Raw genomic sequence first — 18,361 nt, forward strand, 5'->3', positions numbered from 1 at the left:
CTCGTAGAGAAGAGGTCCGGTGTGAAAGGCTTGTGTACTACGAGTGTGCCATCCAGACCCGGCTACGGCTGTTTGTTCTCGTACCGAAGTCGTTGGCTTGGCCCTCTCTGATCGCTCTTTCGCCACACAAGACTGAGTGCCTTCGGCAAAGCCAGCCTTCGCTGGGATGGAGTGAGGCATACTACAACGAGGGAAGTTCACGAAAATGAATGGATCATTCTGGAACGTTTGTCTAATTGAGCGCAACGTTCCGACAGATAGCCACGACTCGCGTTGAATTCATAGTCGAGGCAGATGGTCTGACCTGAACGGCATTCTAATGCACGAATATTTGGTACTCCTCCGGTGGATAGCGCGTTTGTCTGAGAAAGTGGATCTACGACGCTTGTGGACGAGGTGCAGGCGCTTGAGTGCTCTGCCCGAGCACCCGTTCACACGCAATATGGGGTGTACGCGACAAAAACAATCATCAGTCTGTATATTGATTCGTTGTATCAAGACAGATGATGGCCCGGGGAAACCTTTTCAAAAGCAGATAGGCTCGTTCACCCAACTTTGGTCTTGCTCAAAGCGCCTCCGACTTCTCCCTGTCGGCGCCGACGAGCTTCCAGTACTTCGCGGCGCTTTGGACGCGGAATTTCTTGCCAACCATGACCATGACGAAGAAAACGGACGAGGCGGCCATGCCAATGAAGGCCGCGGATATAAAACAGTTCTGGTAACCCAGGTTGGTCAACCAGGGAGTGATGCTGTGGGCGAGCGGATCAGACAACGATTCGATCAAGTTTCTTGACGGATAAGACGGGCCCAAACTTACCCGTAGCTGATCGCAAAGGACATGGTATTCCGCACCAGGATCACAGTCACAATGGCGTCGCCGCTGATGGCGTGGTAGCTGTCGATCATGTACTGCCCAGTTATGCGTCAGTCTTTGCTTCCATCTCAGCAATTAAAGGGCCGGGAAGGGACCTACGTTGACGCTGAGCGTGACTCCAAACGTCGTGGCAAAAGCCAATGAACCCATTGCGAAGACCAGGCCAAACCAATGGACCCCGTGCGCGGCGCCCACGCCCCACAAGATTAAGGATCCGGGGACGAGCAGGACGCAGAGGATGAAGGGCCATAGGCGCTGCTCGGCCTCCATGATGCCATTGTTCCGACGGGCGAGCTTGATGGTCAGCCAGTCGCTCAGTCTGCCGGAGATGAGGCAGCCCAAAATGACGCCGAGGGTGCACGACAGATATGACAGGCCGACCATAGACGGCTTGAAGTTGTACGGCGGTCCGCCCAGGATGATCGAGGCCGTCGCATTGAGCACGTTGAACCAGATCAGGTACGACCCGTACGAGAAGCCCGCGTAGAAGATGACGGGCCAGGTTAGGTACTGCAGGCTGCGGAACGCGCGCTGCAGCATGGGCTGGCCTGGGTGCGGGTTCCAGAGCGCCAGTTTCTGAACGAACGTCTTGGGCGGGCCGTATTCTTCGATCGTCCGCGAACCGTCGGTCGAGAGCACGGTCGTGGGGTTCTTCTCCTTATCCGCCGTCGTGTCCACTATACCACCGGCAGCAGGTTCTGGCGGCGGAGTGTCAACCTCCACGACGAGCCCTGCGGTCTTTCGCGTGTAGTTCGTCTCCTCCATGAAGAAGAACAAAAAGACGAAGACAGCCGCGAGGAAGATGGCGGGCCAATAAAACACCCATCGCCACCCCTGGCCGTCGGCGATGAATCCGCACAGGACGGGCGTGAAGTAATTACTGCCAGCCAAGGTGAAGGCATAGATGCCCATGTAAGTACCTCGTTGATGGGTAAAGTACTGTCCAACGCCGTCAGCTTCTGCATGGTAATTATATCACCATGGTACCGGGAAGATTGAAAGAATCATACCACATCGGTGACGGAGATCTCGGGCAGAGCTTCGATGGGGGCATTGAAAAAGCCTTGAATGATACATTTCGCGATCCATTCTCCGTTGCTGGTCACATAGGCGCTGCACGTGATCAGTATTCACTTTCAGAGACCGGGTTGAATGGAAATGCATTTTACCTCCAAATGCTGGTGCCCTAGAACGGCAAAGGTTAGTATATAAAAGGATATTTTGTCAGTGGCCATGTCTGGGAACGCTCCCGACTTACAAGTGATCCGAGAATGGAAATCAAATAGGTCATGCGCTTGCCATATCTCAGGGAGAACGGCTGCCAGAAGAGCAGACTCCAGCCGAGGAACAGAAACATGTACCCGGTGCCTTGGTTGAGCGTCGAGACAGAGACGCCAGATGCCGCCGAGAGAGGCACAAGGACAGAATAGACAGTGGACACCGACATGCCGGTGAACCAGGTGTATCTGAAATAGTCTTTGTCAGTCCTTCCAGGGAGAGGGGTTCTTGAAGACTAGGCCAGGATTAACCAGGACTCACAGGTTCGTGCAGATGGTCGAGAGGATCTTCCTTCGCGGAGACCAGTTGAGCGGGTCGTCAGGGTCGTTGGAAGGGGTGGGAACGAGGACGATGTCTCCAGCCCCGGCTTTGGCATGTCGAGTGTGCATACTGTGGTCCAGGTCGACAAGGTGGACCGTGCCGGGGATCGAGTCCAGCGTGGTCTCGGTGAGGATGGTCATGGTTTGGCGACTTTTCCTGCAGTAGCAAATACTACAACTGAAACCTCTGTCTCGAAAAGTGCGATAATGCCTGGGGAGGTCAAAGGGAGAGATGGGCGAGGGCGAAAGGGAGGGCAAACCAGAGTACTTATGTCTTCCCTTGTCTTCCTTCGGACCTGCACATAAGACTCTAGCTTTCCCATGGAGGGGCTTGTCGTCGTCTTTCTCATCCCATTTATAACCTAGTCACTTCGTCAACACAAGGCTCCGTTTTTCCATGGCAGCAAATCCAGGCGCCGGTGGAGATGTCCACCCACCGCCTGGAGCCGAGAAGGGCGCTTTCCCATTGCGTGGCGGTCGTTTATCCAGAGCATGGCCAGGGGCCACTATCGGCAAGCTGGAGGGTGATCAAAAGGCCATGTGCCATCGGTTACGTTGAAAAAGCGCGGATTTGTTGTGGTTCGGAACGGACTCTGTAGTTGTGTGTGCCCCAGTACCTGAATAGTTCGTGATTATTTCGCAGATCCAGAGAATAATAAGCGTCTGATAGGGGCAAGATTTCCAGAAAGCACGGACAATCTCCGATTCGTTCAAGAACGGTAATTGATAAAGACTCCACTCATGTTATCCTGTTCGGCATCCTGACCGTCCCTCAACGTTCATGGCTCGAAGGGCTCGGCGGACGAATGATAGAGCTGGGCTGTTGCGACGAGGCCTGAGGAGCCTATCTGCAGCCCTGTCTCAAAGCAGCCGGATCAATTGCGCAAATGGAAGGGATTGGTCGAGTCTCACACTCCCGCCGTCAAGCAGGGACAATCGTGGGAAACCTTGCGGGGAGATGCATTCTATGGCGTGACGCTTTACCCGAACGAGGGCTGCGAGCACCTCCCAAGCCACTTGGGGATATCTGTGGCCAGCGAGAAGCGTTTGCGCAGCGGAGATGCACGATCAACGCCCTAGATTGGTTGTCAAGGATCGACTGAATAATTGAGTCTCGACGACCACATCGTTGCGAGCCGCTGGCAAAAAGAAGAGTGATCGTAAAAGCTCTCCGAGGCCCAGGCTGTTATCTCCAGTCTTCGAGCTTTTCAGATATAGACCAAAGCAAGATGGTGACCAGGCCGTTCAACGTCATTCAGCCCAAGATTGTCCCCGAGGGCACGCCAGAGTACGAAGCAAAGCGAGCCGCTTTGCTTCGAGCCTTCAATGAAAAGATCCCACAGGAATACTACATCCCGGAGGATGTAGTCAAGAACCCTCCGCAGGATGTATCGCGACTTGCGACCACCTTTGGCATCTTGACTCCCGAAGAGATTGAAATCACCGAGGACTACGATGCCACAAGCCTCGCAGAGGCCATCGCTGGCCGCAAATACACGGCTGTTGCTGTGGCCAAGGCATTTTGCAAGCGCGCCATCGTCGCCCATCAACTGACCTGCTGCTTGACCCAGTGGTTCATGGACGAAGCCGTTGAGCAAGCAAAGTCGCTCGACGACTATCTGGCCAAGAACGGCAAGACCATGGGCCCCCTGCATGGCGTGCCGGTCAGCATCAAAGACCACATGCCCATTGCGGGGACTTATTCCTCCATGGGCGTCTTTGGCAGCATCGTTAAAAATGAAAAGGACAGCCAGTTGGTGGCGATCCTGCGAAGCCTGGGAGCCGTCTTCTACTGTAAAACGAACCAACCTCAAACCTTGATGCATCTAGAGTCCGACTCGCACTGGGGCCGAGTTCTGAACCCCTACAACATCCACCTCTCGGCCGGCGGCTCGACGGGCGGCGAGGCAGCTTTGATAGCGATGAAAGGATCGATTTTGGGCGTCGGCACCGATATTGGAGGCAGCATCCGTGGCCCTTCGGCGTTCTGTGGTATCTACGGCTTCAAACCCACGTCATATACCTTGCCCATGAAAGATATGATTGCGGCTCCATTTCCGGCAGAGCTCAACGTTTTATGCTCAATCGGACCCATGTGCCGCAGCCTGAGAGACATGGAACTGTTCACGAGCAACGTTATTGCGGCGAAGCCACATCTCGAAGATCCGAGGATCGTGCCCATGCCCTGGACAGGTCTCAAAACGCCCATCGGTGGACGTCTAAAGGTCGGCGTGATCAGCAACGACGGCTTCATCGATCCTCAGCCGCCAGTCAAGCGAGCCGTTTCCTGGGCAAAAGAGCTCCTTTCTGACCCGAAGTACTCGGAAATCCTCGAGGTCAAGGACTTTACGCCCTACGACGCCGCCGGAGCGTGGGCCAAGATTCGTCGCATGTACTGGCCAGATGGGGGGAAGGCGATGGCTGAGCACATCAGCGAGACCGGAGAACCAATCCACCCGCTCTCGTCGTGGATCTGGAAGGATGCAGAACCCCACGGGATGCAGACCGGCGTCGACGTGAGCAACATGCGCTGGGAGAGAGACGCCTTCCGTATCGCGTTTGCCGAAAACTGGAACGCTCAAGACGTGGACGTGGTCATTGGGCCTTGCTTCGTCGGACCAGCTTCGGCGCACGACACGGCCTTCTACTGGACGTACACGTCCCTGTACAATTTCATCGACTACCCCGGTGTGGTTATCCCGACTCCGATCAAGGCCGAGAAGGGCGAGGTGTATGCTCAGGACTATAAGCCGCTGAGCGATGCATGCGCGCATGTCAAGCAGTTGTGGGAGGAAGGGAATTTCGAGAAGGCGCCGATTAATCTGCAGGTGGTCGCGAGGAAGTACCATGATAGTCAGTTATTTGGGGCGTTGGCCATGCTGAAGGACGTCTTGGGACTGCAGTGAGCGCCCTGTTTCTGTGGTTTCACCCGTCATGTGGACAACGCATGAAGGTGGCCGAGATTGTTAAACTTCCTCCTTTAGGAGCTCTTGCCCCGCGAAAGGGATGAGCACATAGTACCAACGAGACTTTTTTCGCCTTATGCGGCCGTAGCGAATGATGAAGCGCGAGCCACCATGATTGACACCGCATATACTTTCTCGGCGTGGAGGTGCCGGTCAACATGGTATGTGACTTTCAAGACGGGTATGTAGCTGTGTTGGGCGAGGGTGGTTAGAGCAGGTAAATGATTCCATGGGGATGCTGGAGGATGACAGAAATGGTCAAGGACGGGGTGAAGCAACCGACTTGGCTGCCTCGCAGGGCTTAATAGGTAGCCTTGGTAGTACTCAAAGTACCCTGTACCGAGTCCTGTCCCAGTTCCTCGGCAGGCGCCTATCAGGTACAGTTATGTATAGCGTAACATATTCCCTTGTTATTGGCTCTTTCACCCCCCGTCAGCCTCACATTCAACGAGGCTCATATTTTTTTGATATATATTATACAACCGAAAATTTGGTTGATTTTATGCTCCGAGACAGCAACAAATTAATTTCTACAATTGGGAGGATGGCCGAGTGGTTTAAGGCGGCAGATTTAAGTCTTTCCACTAAATCTTTGACTTCTCTGCTATCGAAAGATGCGTGGGTTCGAACCCCACTCCTCTCATCGTGATCTTTTTCTTGATTTTTTCCCCTTCTCTATACCGAGTACCTCTTTCTCCTCTGAGGGCTCATTTATTTGGTGTGGCTGGGAAGGAAGCTTCCTTTTTGGGGTTTGTTTTCTTCAGGGCCGGTGTGAGGCCTTTTGGCACTTTGGCACTTGAGTGCCTCCTTCATAGCTGCCGTCACTGTCATCAGATAGTTTACCCACTACCATTCCCCCACGTTACCCCTGTGTACATGGATCATTCAAGTGCCCTTCCTCCTCTTGCGCGTTGCACTGGGCGGAGTGGAGGAGGATACATACAGATCGACTGACAGAAAGCGGCGCGGACGAGCTGAAATCTACCCAGCGCGGCGCAGGAAACTTATGGACAGGTCTGTTCTGTCTGCTCTTTAGAACAGAAGAGGTCTATAGGGCACTTCGATAGGGAGTATGTTTTATCCTCATTATGTACAAGGTATCTCCTGGATCGTCTTCATCCAGTAACATCCTCGACTTTCTTTGTCCCGTCTAGGTTGATTTTTCCCGCCTCTCTTTCCGCCTTTGCCCCTTTTTCCTCGCCGTACAGCGTCGCGATCGCCTTCATGGTTGTATTCCCGCCGCTAAGCACCACACCGACGTCCCAGTATGCCTTGTTGGTTCCTCCGTGATTTTCCCTCGAGAGTCTCTGTCTTTCGGCGACCATATGTCTGAACTCGGTGTTGAACAGCACCACCGCCAACGGCACGCAGCCACTCGGCTCCACGACGAGCTTGAGCCGCTCAAACACGAGCCGCATGGTCATCTTGATCTCCTCTTCGCTCACCGCGTAGAGGCCCTCCACTTGGGACTTGTCCGCGACGATGGTCCAGTTGAGCACGCCGACGGGCGTGCGGAGCCCGTCGGCAATGGTCAGCGACTTGACGTGCTCGATTCTTTTGTTCTGGAGAAGCCCCCGACGGCCGTCGTCGGCGCCCTGGAATGACGGCTCAGCGCCGAACACCAAGGTGTCGGGCTGGGAAGAGAAGAACGTGGCCGTGCCGCCTAGGAGCCCGCCGCCGCCAATGGGGGTGATGACCGCGTCAAATCGGGCCTTGTCGCCCTCCGTCGACTGTTCCCCAGTGCCCGTGAGTTCGCGCAGCTGCTCCTCCATCTCCAACCCGACCGTGCCCTGGCCTAGAATGATGTCGGGATGATCATATGGCGGGACCAAGATCGCGCCTTTCTCCTTGACGACGTCTGCGACAACGGCTTCGCGCTCGTCCGAGGTGGAGCCGCTGAAGATGACGTTCGGGGTGTACAGACGGGTGCCTGCGATTTTGGACGTGGTGGATATCGAGGGCATGACGATGTAAGCGGGAATGGCGAATGTGGAGGCCGCTAGCGCCAGCGCCTGAGCGTGGTTTCCTTTTGTCCATGTAAGAAGCACTGGCCTGAGCGTGATGTGGTGTTACAAGGCAGTCAGAGCATCTTCTTTTGGCTGACCACCAGACTCACCACTACTGTGCGTAACGACCCCTCTCCTCCTCACCTCGTCAATGCCCAACTCCTCAATCAGCCTCGTCACGGCGTGGAACGCGCCTCTGGCCTTGAACGCCCCGATCTTCTGCAAATTCTCACACTTGAAATACAGGCGGAATCTGGGCGGAGCATCGCTCGATTGCCCTGCGTCGACATTGTCGTTGACATCGGATTCGGCAGACCCAAAGGGTGGTGGGTTGTCGGATAGAAAAGCAGACGGGTCGCGCGATGAGGCAATGGCATTGAGAGATCTACTCGTTACAAGGGGGGTTTTGTGGATGTGGGGTTGGATCTTTGTATAGGCGCCTCTGATGGAGGAGGGTGTTAGAGGCGGGCAGGTTGATGGATCTGCCATGCCTTTTTTGGGGTCACTTTGCCCTACTGTTCTGAATCTCCGATCTTTCACTTGGGCGTGTGTTCGATGCTTGTGCCTCCTAATGTCGTGCGATATTGGTGTAATATAATCGACTTCGAACAACTTGGGTCCAAGTCTCAGACGCCGAAGATTGGATGAAACGACTAAGCAGACTGAACCAAGAAACAGCGTGTAGGGCAAGAGAGGCGGGTGAATGAATCAATGGAAAAGAAAACTGACGACGCAACAAATCTTCATTGAAAACCCACGATCCAAAAGCACGAAATTGGTAAGCGTGCAGATGTCCGAAGCTCTGCCGAGATCGGACTCCCCCAGCAAGCATTGGGCATGGGAGCATTTAAATCTCCAAAGTCCACAAGGCGGCCGCATTGCTGTCAAGATCCATGTTCACCCATCCAGAGACCTCGCCATTTGATACATTGCTCAACTTTTGATTGCCAAACAAACCACATAAAAGGGTAGCAACACCTGGTGCACCGAGACCCATCACTGGTTTTCAGGTCGAAGGGCCCTGTCATCATCGTTAGCGAGCGGCCTCGTATACATGCGAGAGGGGCAGTGAATTCACGAACCGAACAGCCTTGCCGGCACGCCAGATTTCCAAATCCCGGATATCTTGCATCTCCTTCTCGTACTTTTCTCTATAGTCAGGTGCACTGTTGAACTCCAAGCTGCGCTTCGTCTCTGTGCCATTCTTCACGCTGTCGTAGAGCTCATTGAAGAGAGGCTTGAGGGTGTCCTTGAACTTGCTCGACCAGTCGATCGCACCGCGGCGGGCGGTGGTCGAACAAGCGGCGTACATCCAGTCCATGCCATTGGCGCCGATGAGTGGATACAGGGATTGAGTGGCTTCCTCGACGGTCTCGTTGAATGCCTCGGATGGAGAATGTCCACGTTCGCGCAGGACCTCGTATTGGGCCAGGAACATGCCGTGAATACCGCCCATCAAGCATCCTCGTTCACCATAAAGATCGGAATAGACTTCTTTCTCAAAGGTGGTCTTGTACAGGTAACCGCTGCCAATAGCGACACCAAGGGCAATGGCCTTCTCTTCAGCCTTGCCAGTCACGTCCTGGTAGACGGCGATGGAGGAGTTGATGCCCCGGCCCTCACGGAACAAGCTTCGAACGGTTCGGCCGGAACCCTTGGGTGCGACGAGGATGACGTCGATGTCCTTGGGGACGTCCACTTTCGTGAGGTCTTTGAAGACGGGGGAGAAGCCGTGGGAGAAATACAGAGTCTGTTTGCACCGTCAACCCCGGCCTCGAACACAGGCCGCGATGATCTTACCTTGCCCTTGGTCAACTTTGGCTTGATGGCGGGCCAGGTCTCACTCTGCGCAGCATCACTGAGCAGGTTCATGATAATGGTTCCCCGATCGATAGCCTCGTCCACTTCGAACAGATTCTTGCCTGGGATCCAGCCGTCTTGTTCCGCCTCTTTCCACGAGGCGCCATTCTTGCGAACACCAATGATGACGTTCAAGCCATTGTCTCGGAGGTTAAGACCTTGGCCATGGCCCTGCGAGCCATAGCCGATCAGAGCAAGGGTGTCGTTCTTGAAGTAGTCCTGGGGGTGCGGTCAACGGAGGCAGTACATTTGGGATTGGGGGGTCAGCATACAAGAAGCTTCTCACGCGGCCAGTCTTCCCGTTCTACAGCAGAATTGTCAGCAAAATCTCCCCCCTGACAATAAGAGAGTGTGCTGCGCACCATAGACAGTTTCTTTCGTGCCAGCAAAATCAATGGTCTTGACACCTCGCTTTTGCTGCTGGGCAGGAGCTGCGAACGAAGGGCGCTGCGTGGCAGCAACAAGAGGTCTGGTCGCCAACGCAGAAGCGATGGACCGTTTCTGGACGGTAGGTGTGCTGATTTTCTGCTTGGAGGCAGTGCGCAATGTGCGCGCAAAGGTCTTGGAAGCCATTTCTGTGTGTGTATGTGTATGTGTCTAGGAGGAAAGAGAGAGAAGAGAGGTGCGTGACAACTTGGGAAGCTATAAGAACCTTGGGGGGAAATTTTTTGCTGGGCGGCTCACCTCTCACTTCTCACAACACGGAGCTGCACCAACTGCACTCGATTTGCTTGGCTCCGACAACGGCGAGGCTGTCAGACCCCTCGGAGCCACTCTAGCCTCCCCGCCCCGCAACAGCATTTTCACTCCGCAGACTTCGCTCGTGATGCTCAGATAGGGATCTCCAATTACAAGTAGACGTGTCTTGTCCAATGTGTCCCCATTCTGGGACATTTGAGGCATTGGAAGCTCTCTTAATTATCATGCTACGTCCCTCACCATCACCCTCAAACCTCTCGACCCCCGCCGTGGCTGCGGATTAAAGAAGTCGTGCGCGACATCAATATCGTCTCGGGTAGTCTCGTATAGCTTCAGGTCGAACCTGCGAAACACGGCCGCCAAGGTGAGATAGATCTCTGCCTCGGCGAGGTGTCGCCCCAGACACGCCCGGGTGCCCTTGCTGAAGTTCACCAGGTACTTCTCCAGTCTATCTCGGGAGCCAGGGTTCAGCCATCTCTCGGGCTTGAACACTTTGGGTTCCGGAAAATACTTCGTGTTTTCGTGCATGAATATCGATGTCATGCTCACTGGCGTCCCCGCGGGGATGACATAGTCGTGGTAAATGAGAGGTTCGGTAGGAGAGACTCGTTGCAAACGGTGTGTCACCCCATAGGACATTCGAAAGCCCTCGTACACCACCGCGGTGAGGTAAGGAAGCCTCTCGAGTTTCTGTAACGAAGGCAATTTTCCATCAGGCATGGCCTCCCCGAGCTCGGCCTTCAGCTTATCAAGGACATCCAGGTTCGCCAGAATGTGATATGCCGTGGTATTCAGGTAGTGGGTGGTTGTGACTTGACCTGCTGCAACAACAGATTGCCCTTCGTCCACGAGGTGCTCAAGTGTCTTCTCTTCCGGAGGCAGCTCCCTTGTGTGGATGAGCTCGTGGAATATCGTGGGGTGACTTTGATTTTTGTTACTCGTGTCTTTGTCCTTCATGATTTCCGCAACCTGCTGAGTTAAGCCCTAAAGTGGTCTCATTAGCCAGCTGTGCCATCAGAGGAAGCGGATTTGATGCGAACAATCTGAAAGTTGATCAGCCGCATGATGTGTGGATTTATCCGTTCCACGAGCCACAGCGGTACTAACTTCATGACAGGCAGCAGCCAGGGGAATTGCTTGTTGACATGGCTCTGCTCCGAGACTGAATCGACGGCCTCGGGCCACACGGGCGCAAAGTCGGGTTCGTCAAGGCAATTGTAGCAATTTGCAAAGGCATAGTCGGTGATGACGTCCATTGTCAACGCCGCAAAGGCATAGCGCAGATTGACCGGCTCCTTGGTCTGCTGAAAGCCCGCCAGTCGCGCACAAAGCTTTTCGACAACCGATCGAATCATGGGCTCGAGCCGGGCCACTGCCTTCTTCGAGAAGAAAGGATTCAAGGGCGCCCGTCGCATTCGGTGCAAACTGTGCGGCACGCTTCCAAAGTGCGACGACGAATTCCCAAACATGGCCGCAGACCATGCCCATTTGTCACGAGGCTTCGTCGGGCCGGTATAGACTTCATCATAATATTCTGGGTCGTCAATATGAAGTTCATACGGATTGATCCGCACTATCGGTCCTGGAAGATGTGTTTTAGCCAATGCGATAGATCCTGAGGCTACGCTGAATACTGACCATATTCACGATGCAGTTCGCGTATCTTCCATGTATATCTCCCTTCCTTGATGACATCATAGTAAAATTCATACCACGGTGTCAGAGCAGTGAGAGGGGGTCCGGGGAATTTGGCCAGAGGACTAAGATATAGGCGATAGACAGCCAGACAGACAAGATAGAGAACCCCAACGCCAAATGCTATGCCCAGAGCTCGCAACGGAATGAACGACAACCCGGAAAAGGGAGAAGCGTCCGACATGGCGGTATCAAGGCTTCGGTCCAAGAAGCATGAGGGGCTCAAGCCTACGGGGAAGACGCGGCATGGGAGATCCTCACACGGTTGAGCGAGGAAAGAGTGCCTTTATCGAAAACGAATACAGTGTGAGTGGAGTGGCTTTCCTGCAAACTCTTTGCACTCGTGCAGTGGCGTAGACAACGCATACATGGTGATGAAGCGTAGCGAACAGATCCCTGTAGAGGATGATAGACAGTCAGCCAGGCGAGGCGCAATACTTCCACCCCGCGACGAATGAATATCTAAGTTCATATTCTCAACCTGCTCGAACCAGCCCCCAGGTTTCCGGTGTGTATGAAAATTCCCGACACCAGCCCGGCCAGTCCGCGATCGAACCGTACAGAGGGGGAACATGGATAGAGTCGAAACAAGTCCTGACCAAAAGTCCATTCCTGAGCGCAATCTTCGATCTCGAATCGGCACCTACGATGCATATCTGTGACGGATAGGCCAGTAGACTCTCGCGGAATCGTTAGTTCTGCTGCTGGTGCCTGCATTAACGCCGGAGCAATGCTCGAAACCACTGCGGCAGTTGAACGCCCCGTGCCCACTATTGCACTCGCCAGTATCGTGAAGTAACGATTTGTTGTCGACCGAGTTTCTTATGTTCGACATCTGTGCCAAGCTGGAGTAGACCGCCTGTCACAGAGCCTGGCTGCTCTCTCGATGAACTCGGTGTGGAGTACAAGTAAATCAGGCTGTTTGGGATATAGATCTATACTATATTAACGAGTATAGGCGCTCGAGCCAGTTGTTTGGGCGGGACCGGCCGCTAATCCGGAGTTTGAGCGATGCTCTAATCAGACATTTGGACTCTGCAAAGGGACCTGTTGTCGCTCCATCGTACTTCACCCTTGGTGCGCCCAGGGCGACTAGTCACACACCCACAGCAGGTACCGCCGAGATGTCATTTTGTAGCACTTGCCATAAAGTACCAAATATCAAGCCTTTTGCACCGAACACAGACACCTGAAACCAAAAAAATCGATCTAATGGCCCCCCTCACCCCAGGCAAATGCCTCAATACACTCCATCTTGTCCGGTTGATGTGACAGTTCCCGAAATCTAAGCCGACGTTCTAGAGACAGACAAATAATATGAAATCTAGGTGCTCTGGGTGATGAGATATTAAGACGTTGTCTCCCACTGGGGGCTTAAGACCCAGTCGTACAAGTTTTTTTTTTCTTTTTGACAATTTAGTGGTCGTCGTATGTAGGGAGAGGTTGGTCATTGAGAACTATATCGAGATCAGCTTAAAATAGCGGTACCACCAGACAATCTTCTGGCACTTACTCTGACAAATTTAGGGCCAGAATTCCAAGAACAGACAAAAAGGGGTGCCAACTGCCCCTGAGTAAACAGAGCGGGGATTTGTCGAGGTCATTGGGTTGGTTGATGTCGTCCAGCAAGCTCATCATGATTTGAGTGGCCTACTTCACGGTCATCGGCAGAGCAGTGCTTGCACCTGCGTCCTTCTCCGTCTCCGTCTCCTCTCTCTTTTCCCCACTGACAGTATCAACAGGTCCCTCTAGTACACTTCCCTCTTTGCTCTCTCCAGGGCTGGCGACTTCTTTCTTTCCCCTGTTCATATGCTTCGGTACTCGCGCAAGCCAGTACAGGAATACGGCCCCAATGACATTAAATGCGATGTATGGCCACATCAGTCCGAAGTTGCGCCACATGTACTGCGGATGTGAGGAGACGCTGGCCAAGAACGCGTCGGTGGTCGATATCTGGCAGTAACTGCAGTTGCCTGTGCCCAAAGGGTTCTGGAGATATCCACCAAACGAGTCCATGTAAGACCTCATGTACTCTGCGCAAGTTTGGCCTGAAGGTGCGGTGAAATGGAGATACTCGTTGGTGGCGCAAGTGACACTGGCATGTGCGACAGCTGTACTGAGCATGCCGTCAATCAAGTACGTAAACGGCGAGACGCGATACATGAAAATCCAGAAACCGGGCAGCGCCTTAGGGCCCACCAGGACTCCACAGAAGACCAAGGTAAGTGAGAAGCATAGATTGGCAATATTTCCACCTGTCTCGGCCGTCTCGATGGCCGCGATAACCATGTGTGCGAAAGTCGACGTGAACAACAAGAAGGTCAAGATAAGGAGGAACATCAACGCACCACGCTCGCGGACAGTATCGGTCGGTTCAGCATTGTTGTACAGGCCAATTGGATAATACCAGGTGAAAAAGATCAGTAGGGCACAGAATGCAGACCAAGGAAGTTCGACGATGATGTTACTCATCATAAACGCCTGCCATGAGTATGTCTTACTCGGTCGTTCGCGGACTTCATAGAGTGAGCGTTGCGTCACGAACAACGGCATGATTTGCTGCACAAGCTGGCCGAAGATTGTCATCAACATAAAGATGCCGAACATCTGGTTTTGGAGACCCTGTTGCGTTATTTTGGCGTTGAAGAAGGAGAAGCCGATAAAGAGACCCTAAGAGAGGAGTCAGCAGGCTGAAGGGACGTCGATCGGTGATAGAGGCATGCTCACAGAAGCGATACAGAGAGATAATTTGCTGTAGATGTAAGAAGGTGTGCGCCAGTATTGCTCAAAGACTCGTTTTAGAACTTCATAAAGCTGCTGATAAAAGGGCGCAGCGAACTCGCGATAGCTGGCTTTGTCAGCCCGGTTCGAAGTCGCTCGGGCGAGTTGGCAACGTTCAGCCTTCATTTGGGAGAGTTCGGATTGCACCCCCCTGTATTCCGGCGACGTACGCCAGGTCTCGACCCAATCGACCTCGGTGTGGGAGCCTGGTGCAGCTCCGATGACCTCCAACATCCACTCGGCGGGATTCGCGTCGGGTGGGCAACGATGGGCGCCGTTGCGTTCAAAGTAGTTAATTAGAGTTCTAGAGGATTCTCCTACAGGGCCGAAGTAGACGGTACGTCCACCTTGGGCTAGGAACAGGAGTCGATCAAAGCGTTGAAAGAGCATCGCTGATGGTTGGTGGATCGTGCAGAGAATAGCTTGTCCGTTTTTCTTCAGCTTCTCGAGGAGATCTAATATAGACCAAGACGTCTGCGAATCGAGGCCAGAAGTCGGTTCATCTAGGAACAGTAACAATTCCGGTTTGGCTGCCAACTCTACACCAATGGTTAGACGTTTACGTTGTTCCACGTTGAGACCTTCGCCCGGAACCCCGACGACGGCATCGGCGTATTCGGACATTTCGAGAAGTTTGATGACCTCGTTGACGTACGCTAGCTTTTCCCGCCGTGGGATGTGTGCGGGTTGACGGAGGAGTGCGCTAAAGCTCAGGGCTTCTCTAACGGTCGAGGTCTCCAAGTGAAGATCTTGTTGTTGGACGTAGCCGGTCTTGCGCTGGAAAGATTCGTCTCGTTGTCGACCGTCGACTAGCATCTCGCCGGTAATAACTCCCATAGTGACGCGAGTAGCAAGGACATCCAGAAGCGTCGTCTTTCCAGCTCCAGACACACCCATCAAAGCAGTCAGAGTGCCAGGCTTGACCCAGCCGTCGACGTGGTCCAAGAGACGTCGCCCACCGTTCAGTGGAATGTCGTAGCAAACATCGCGCCATTGGAAGATTGCAGTTTGCCTCTGAATGACGGTCGACATATCCTTAGAATCTTTATTGTTCTCCGTCTTTACGGTTGATGTTACGTCGCCGGTCTCCGCGTCTTGAGGTTTCATCCTCAATGTAGCTGGTGCCTGACCGCGACGGAACACCAGAACTTCGCCCTTAGACTTCTTGGCTTGGACAATTTCAGCCGACACCAGGTAGGTGAGGAACAAGCCGATCATGAAAGCAATCAAGATGCCAAAATTCCTCCATTTGTGGGAAGCATAATACTTATAACTGCTGTTGATAAAGTCATCCCCATTGACAAATGTTTGACCTGGACGAGACCCGACTGTTGAACAAACTCGGTTCGAATCGGAATATCCCGGACCCGATGGCACATATACGGCGCAGTCGAAATTGCGTCCAGAGAACTCATTTATCATGAGGGCTTCGAATCCGTAGGCGACAGGGTCAAGGTAGTTGATCCAACGCGCCCAGCTGAGCATGTAATTAACCGGAATGGCGAAACCAGTATAGATGACAATGGCTAGAATGAGAATGGCAGCTGGTGCTAGAGCCTGACTTAGGGTTCGAGAGACAGAGGCGATAGTTCGAAATAGCATGCTCATGACTAGAGTCAAGGTGAACGAAATGAGGAGAAAGAAGAAGAATGCCCCAGGTTCTCTCCTCAGGTTGGTCAAGAAATACAGGGTGACGTTGAAGATGATCGTATTGGCGATCTTGTAAGGCATATCCGTCAACATGGACGCAAAAGCCTCACTTGAAGGATGATATAACGCGTACCGTTGATGTTTCTCGACAATAGGTCGTTGCGCATAAAGAGTGAGGATTTCCAAGGCAGAACTGAACGCGTTCAAAAGTATGGCGAAGAACAGGAGGGCGCCGCGTGAGTAGAAAGAGTTGGTTGTGCCGTCGAGATTGTAAAAGATCGAACCGATGATCAGAGCAAAAACATTGTTGCCGATAATTGAAGTCAGTGTGAGACTCGGGTCTGCGAACAACCTGCGAAACCCACGCCATAGACAAAGCCTAACCTGTTGACCATAAGACAGAGTATACGGTGACGCCACACGTTGTCGCTTCGCTTGCTGCAATCTTCTGGATTCTTTGAACTTGTCCAAGTCCTCTCCACCAAGAGGATGTCTCTTATCAAATTCTTCGATATCTTCGAGTAGCTTGGCACGTTCGGGACTATCTTTCCACGCCTTTGCAAATTCATCGGGAGTCCGCGGTGCTTTGTGCTCGAAACCTTCGCGGACAATTCGTTCATCGGAGCTCGTCATAGATGTCAGGAAGTCTGCTGTAGTCTGACGTTTTGGACAATGAAAGCCCATGCGAACGAAGTAATCTTTAGCATCTTCGGTCCTCCCGAAATAGATCTGTTGACCTTCATAAAGTACAATGACCTTGTCGAAGATGTCGTAGGCAGCCTGGGGAGCCTGGTAGATTGCAACTGCCGCCGTGGCACTGAGAATTTCGGTAGATAACCGTAAGGTTTTGCAGAACTCTATGGCGTTAGCACTATCCAAGCCCCGGGTACTGTTATCCCAGCATTGAAGAGGCGACATGTTCAGGGCAGCCTCAGCGATACTGACACGCTTTCTTTCTCCACCGCTGACACCGCGGATGAAGTCATTACCCACTCGAGTGTTGAAGGTGTGTCGAATACCGAAGGTAGCCATGATGACATCTCGCATGTGGCAAGCGTAGGTGTGTGCTGAGACGTTTCCAGGACGATTTCTTGGTGCTCTCGCACGAGCGGCAAAGTAAAGGGTATCAGCGACAGACAGCTGAGGGAAATGGACATCTTGTTCGGCGGTATAGATTGCCTCACCGCGGAAGTGCTTGTGCATCTGCTCAAAAGCGATCCCTTGATAGTTGATATATGAATCCTTATCGACGTTGAAACCGTGGGTCTCGCCGGCGAGCGTCTTGAGGAAAGTCGAACAACCCGAACCAGGAGGTCCCAGAACGACCAGCATTTCTCCATGGTTTACGAGTCCGTCGAACCCGCGAAGAATGTCGATTCTGTGTTGTCCCACGCCCATCAACTTGCGAACTAAACCGACGGCTTGAAAAGGGACGTTGCCGACTGTTTTTTGGTAGTCGGTGGCAGACCCGAACCCATGTACGCTGAGATTGCGGAATGCTACGCCAGCAGTTCTGGCAAGAAACCGATCGTCTTTTGATTGTAGATTGAATAATGCCTTGATCCAGTCCCGGGTTTGGAAGTTGTCAGAAGTGGGATCCAGGGAAGAACCGGGTGCGGCAGCGAAAGGATTAGCATTCTCGGTCCTTGTAGACGTCCGTGAGAACTGTCGGGCCAGGTATCTGACACCCTCGTCACCCTCATCGTTCTCTGAACTTCTGGATTGATCCCAACTTTCGGCAGGCAGTTTTTCGTCTTTGCTGACAGAGCTAGAGCGACGCTTTTCGCCACTGCCGTGCCTTGGAAATGACACATCTTCAATATCTGAGGACCGACGGGCATCTTGGGACTTTGTCCGCAACGTGGTGTGAGAGTCGTCAACCTGCGATTCCCTCCGACAATGTCCTGGAAGCCCAGGACCCTGCCTTCCGGCACTGTTGTCGTAATTGGAAACAAAATTTCCCACAAGAGACATATCGGGGTTGTCACTCCTGATGGGAGAAGAGTAAAGGTACGGTTGGGCTTGTCCCAGAGGTCTAGGAAGATGAAAAATTAAAAGACGACCTGTGATTTCAAGTTGACAATGGAAATAGGAATGAACTGAGAGGTTTAACTGAGAGGGCACAGTGTCAGGGGGCAACTGGTAGGGTCCAGGAGCTGATGTAATAAATGAAAAGGAAAAGGAACAAAAGTGCAGTTGCCGTTTGATAGAAAAGGCCCAGCCCTCCAAGTC

General features: G+C 53.1%; 6 protein-coding genes and 1 non-coding gene across 7 annotated transcripts; 2 read left to right on the top strand and 5 right to left on the bottom strand.

Moving 5' to 3' along the window:
- Positions 1 to 565: 565 nt before the first annotated feature.
- Z519_10168 (uncharacterized protein) lies at positions 566 to 2,613 on the bottom strand (the record flags this gene model as incomplete). The annotated part of the gene is made up of 7 exons (XM_016767886.1): positions 566 to 749; positions 818 to 909; positions 974 to 1,813; positions 1,885 to 1,987; positions 2,044 to 2,060; positions 2,133 to 2,340; positions 2,414 to 2,613. The coding sequence occupies 7 exons, from the start codon at positions 2,611 to 2,613 to the stop codon at positions 566 to 568; spliced, it is 1,644 nt and encodes a 547-aa protein (XP_016615984.1).
- Positions 2,614 to 3,701: 1,088 nt separating this feature from the next.
- On the top strand, positions 3,702 to 5,378 carry Z519_10169 (uncharacterized protein; the record flags this gene model as incomplete). Its single annotated transcript, XM_016767887.1, has 1 exon — positions 3,702 to 5,378. One exon carries the CDS (start codon positions 3,702 to 3,704, stop codon positions 5,376 to 5,378), a length of 1,677 nt encoding a protein of 558 aa, XP_016615985.1.
- A 598-nt stretch (positions 5,379 to 5,976) lies between these two features.
- On the top strand, positions 5,977 to 6,081 carry Z519_10170. Its single transcript has one exon. It is a non-coding gene; the product is annotated as a tRNA-Leu (tRNA).
- A 472-nt stretch (positions 6,082 to 6,553) lies between these two features.
- Positions 6,554 to 7,933, bottom strand: Z519_10171 (uncharacterized protein; the record flags this gene model as incomplete). The annotated part of the gene is made up of 2 exons (XM_016767888.1): positions 6,554 to 7,464; positions 7,555 to 7,933. 2 exons carry the CDS (start codon positions 7,931 to 7,933, stop codon positions 6,554 to 6,556), a joined length of 1,290 nt encoding a protein of 429 aa, XP_016615986.1.
- A 544-nt stretch (positions 7,934 to 8,477) lies between these two features.
- Z519_10172 (ketol-acid reductoisomerase, mitochondrial) lies at positions 8,478 to 9,877 on the bottom strand (the record flags this gene model as incomplete). Its single annotated transcript, XM_016767889.1, has 4 exons — positions 8,478 to 9,194; positions 9,245 to 9,523; positions 9,577 to 9,608; positions 9,667 to 9,877. 4 exons carry the CDS (start codon positions 9,875 to 9,877, stop codon positions 8,478 to 8,480), a joined length of 1,239 nt encoding a protein of 412 aa, XP_016615987.1.
- A 348-nt stretch (positions 9,878 to 10,225) lies between these two features.
- Positions 10,226 to 11,882, bottom strand: Z519_10173 (uncharacterized protein; the record flags this gene model as incomplete). The annotated part of the gene is made up of 3 exons (XM_016767890.1): positions 10,226 to 10,987; positions 11,044 to 11,585; positions 11,642 to 11,882. 3 exons carry the CDS (start codon positions 11,880 to 11,882, stop codon positions 10,226 to 10,228), a joined length of 1,545 nt encoding a protein of 514 aa, XP_016615988.1.
- Positions 11,883 to 13,348: 1,466 nt separating this feature from the next.
- On the bottom strand, positions 13,349 to 18,103 carry Z519_10174 (uncharacterized protein; the record flags this gene model as incomplete). The annotated part of the gene is made up of 2 exons (XM_016767891.1): positions 13,349 to 14,368; positions 14,426 to 18,103. The coding sequence occupies 2 exons, from the start codon at positions 18,101 to 18,103 to the stop codon at positions 13,349 to 13,351; spliced, it is 4,698 nt and encodes a 1,565-aa protein (XP_016615989.1).
- Between the last annotated feature and the right edge of the window lie 258 nt (positions 18,104 to 18,361).

The sequence above is a fragment of the Cladophialophora bantiana genome, assembly GCF_000835475.1.
Source record: "Cladophialophora bantiana CBS 173.52 unplaced genomic scaffold supercont1.17, whole genome shotgun sequence".
In the NCBI taxonomy this organism is placed as follows: domain Eukaryota; kingdom Fungi; phylum Ascomycota; class Eurotiomycetes; order Chaetothyriales; family Herpotrichiellaceae; genus Cladophialophora; species Cladophialophora bantiana.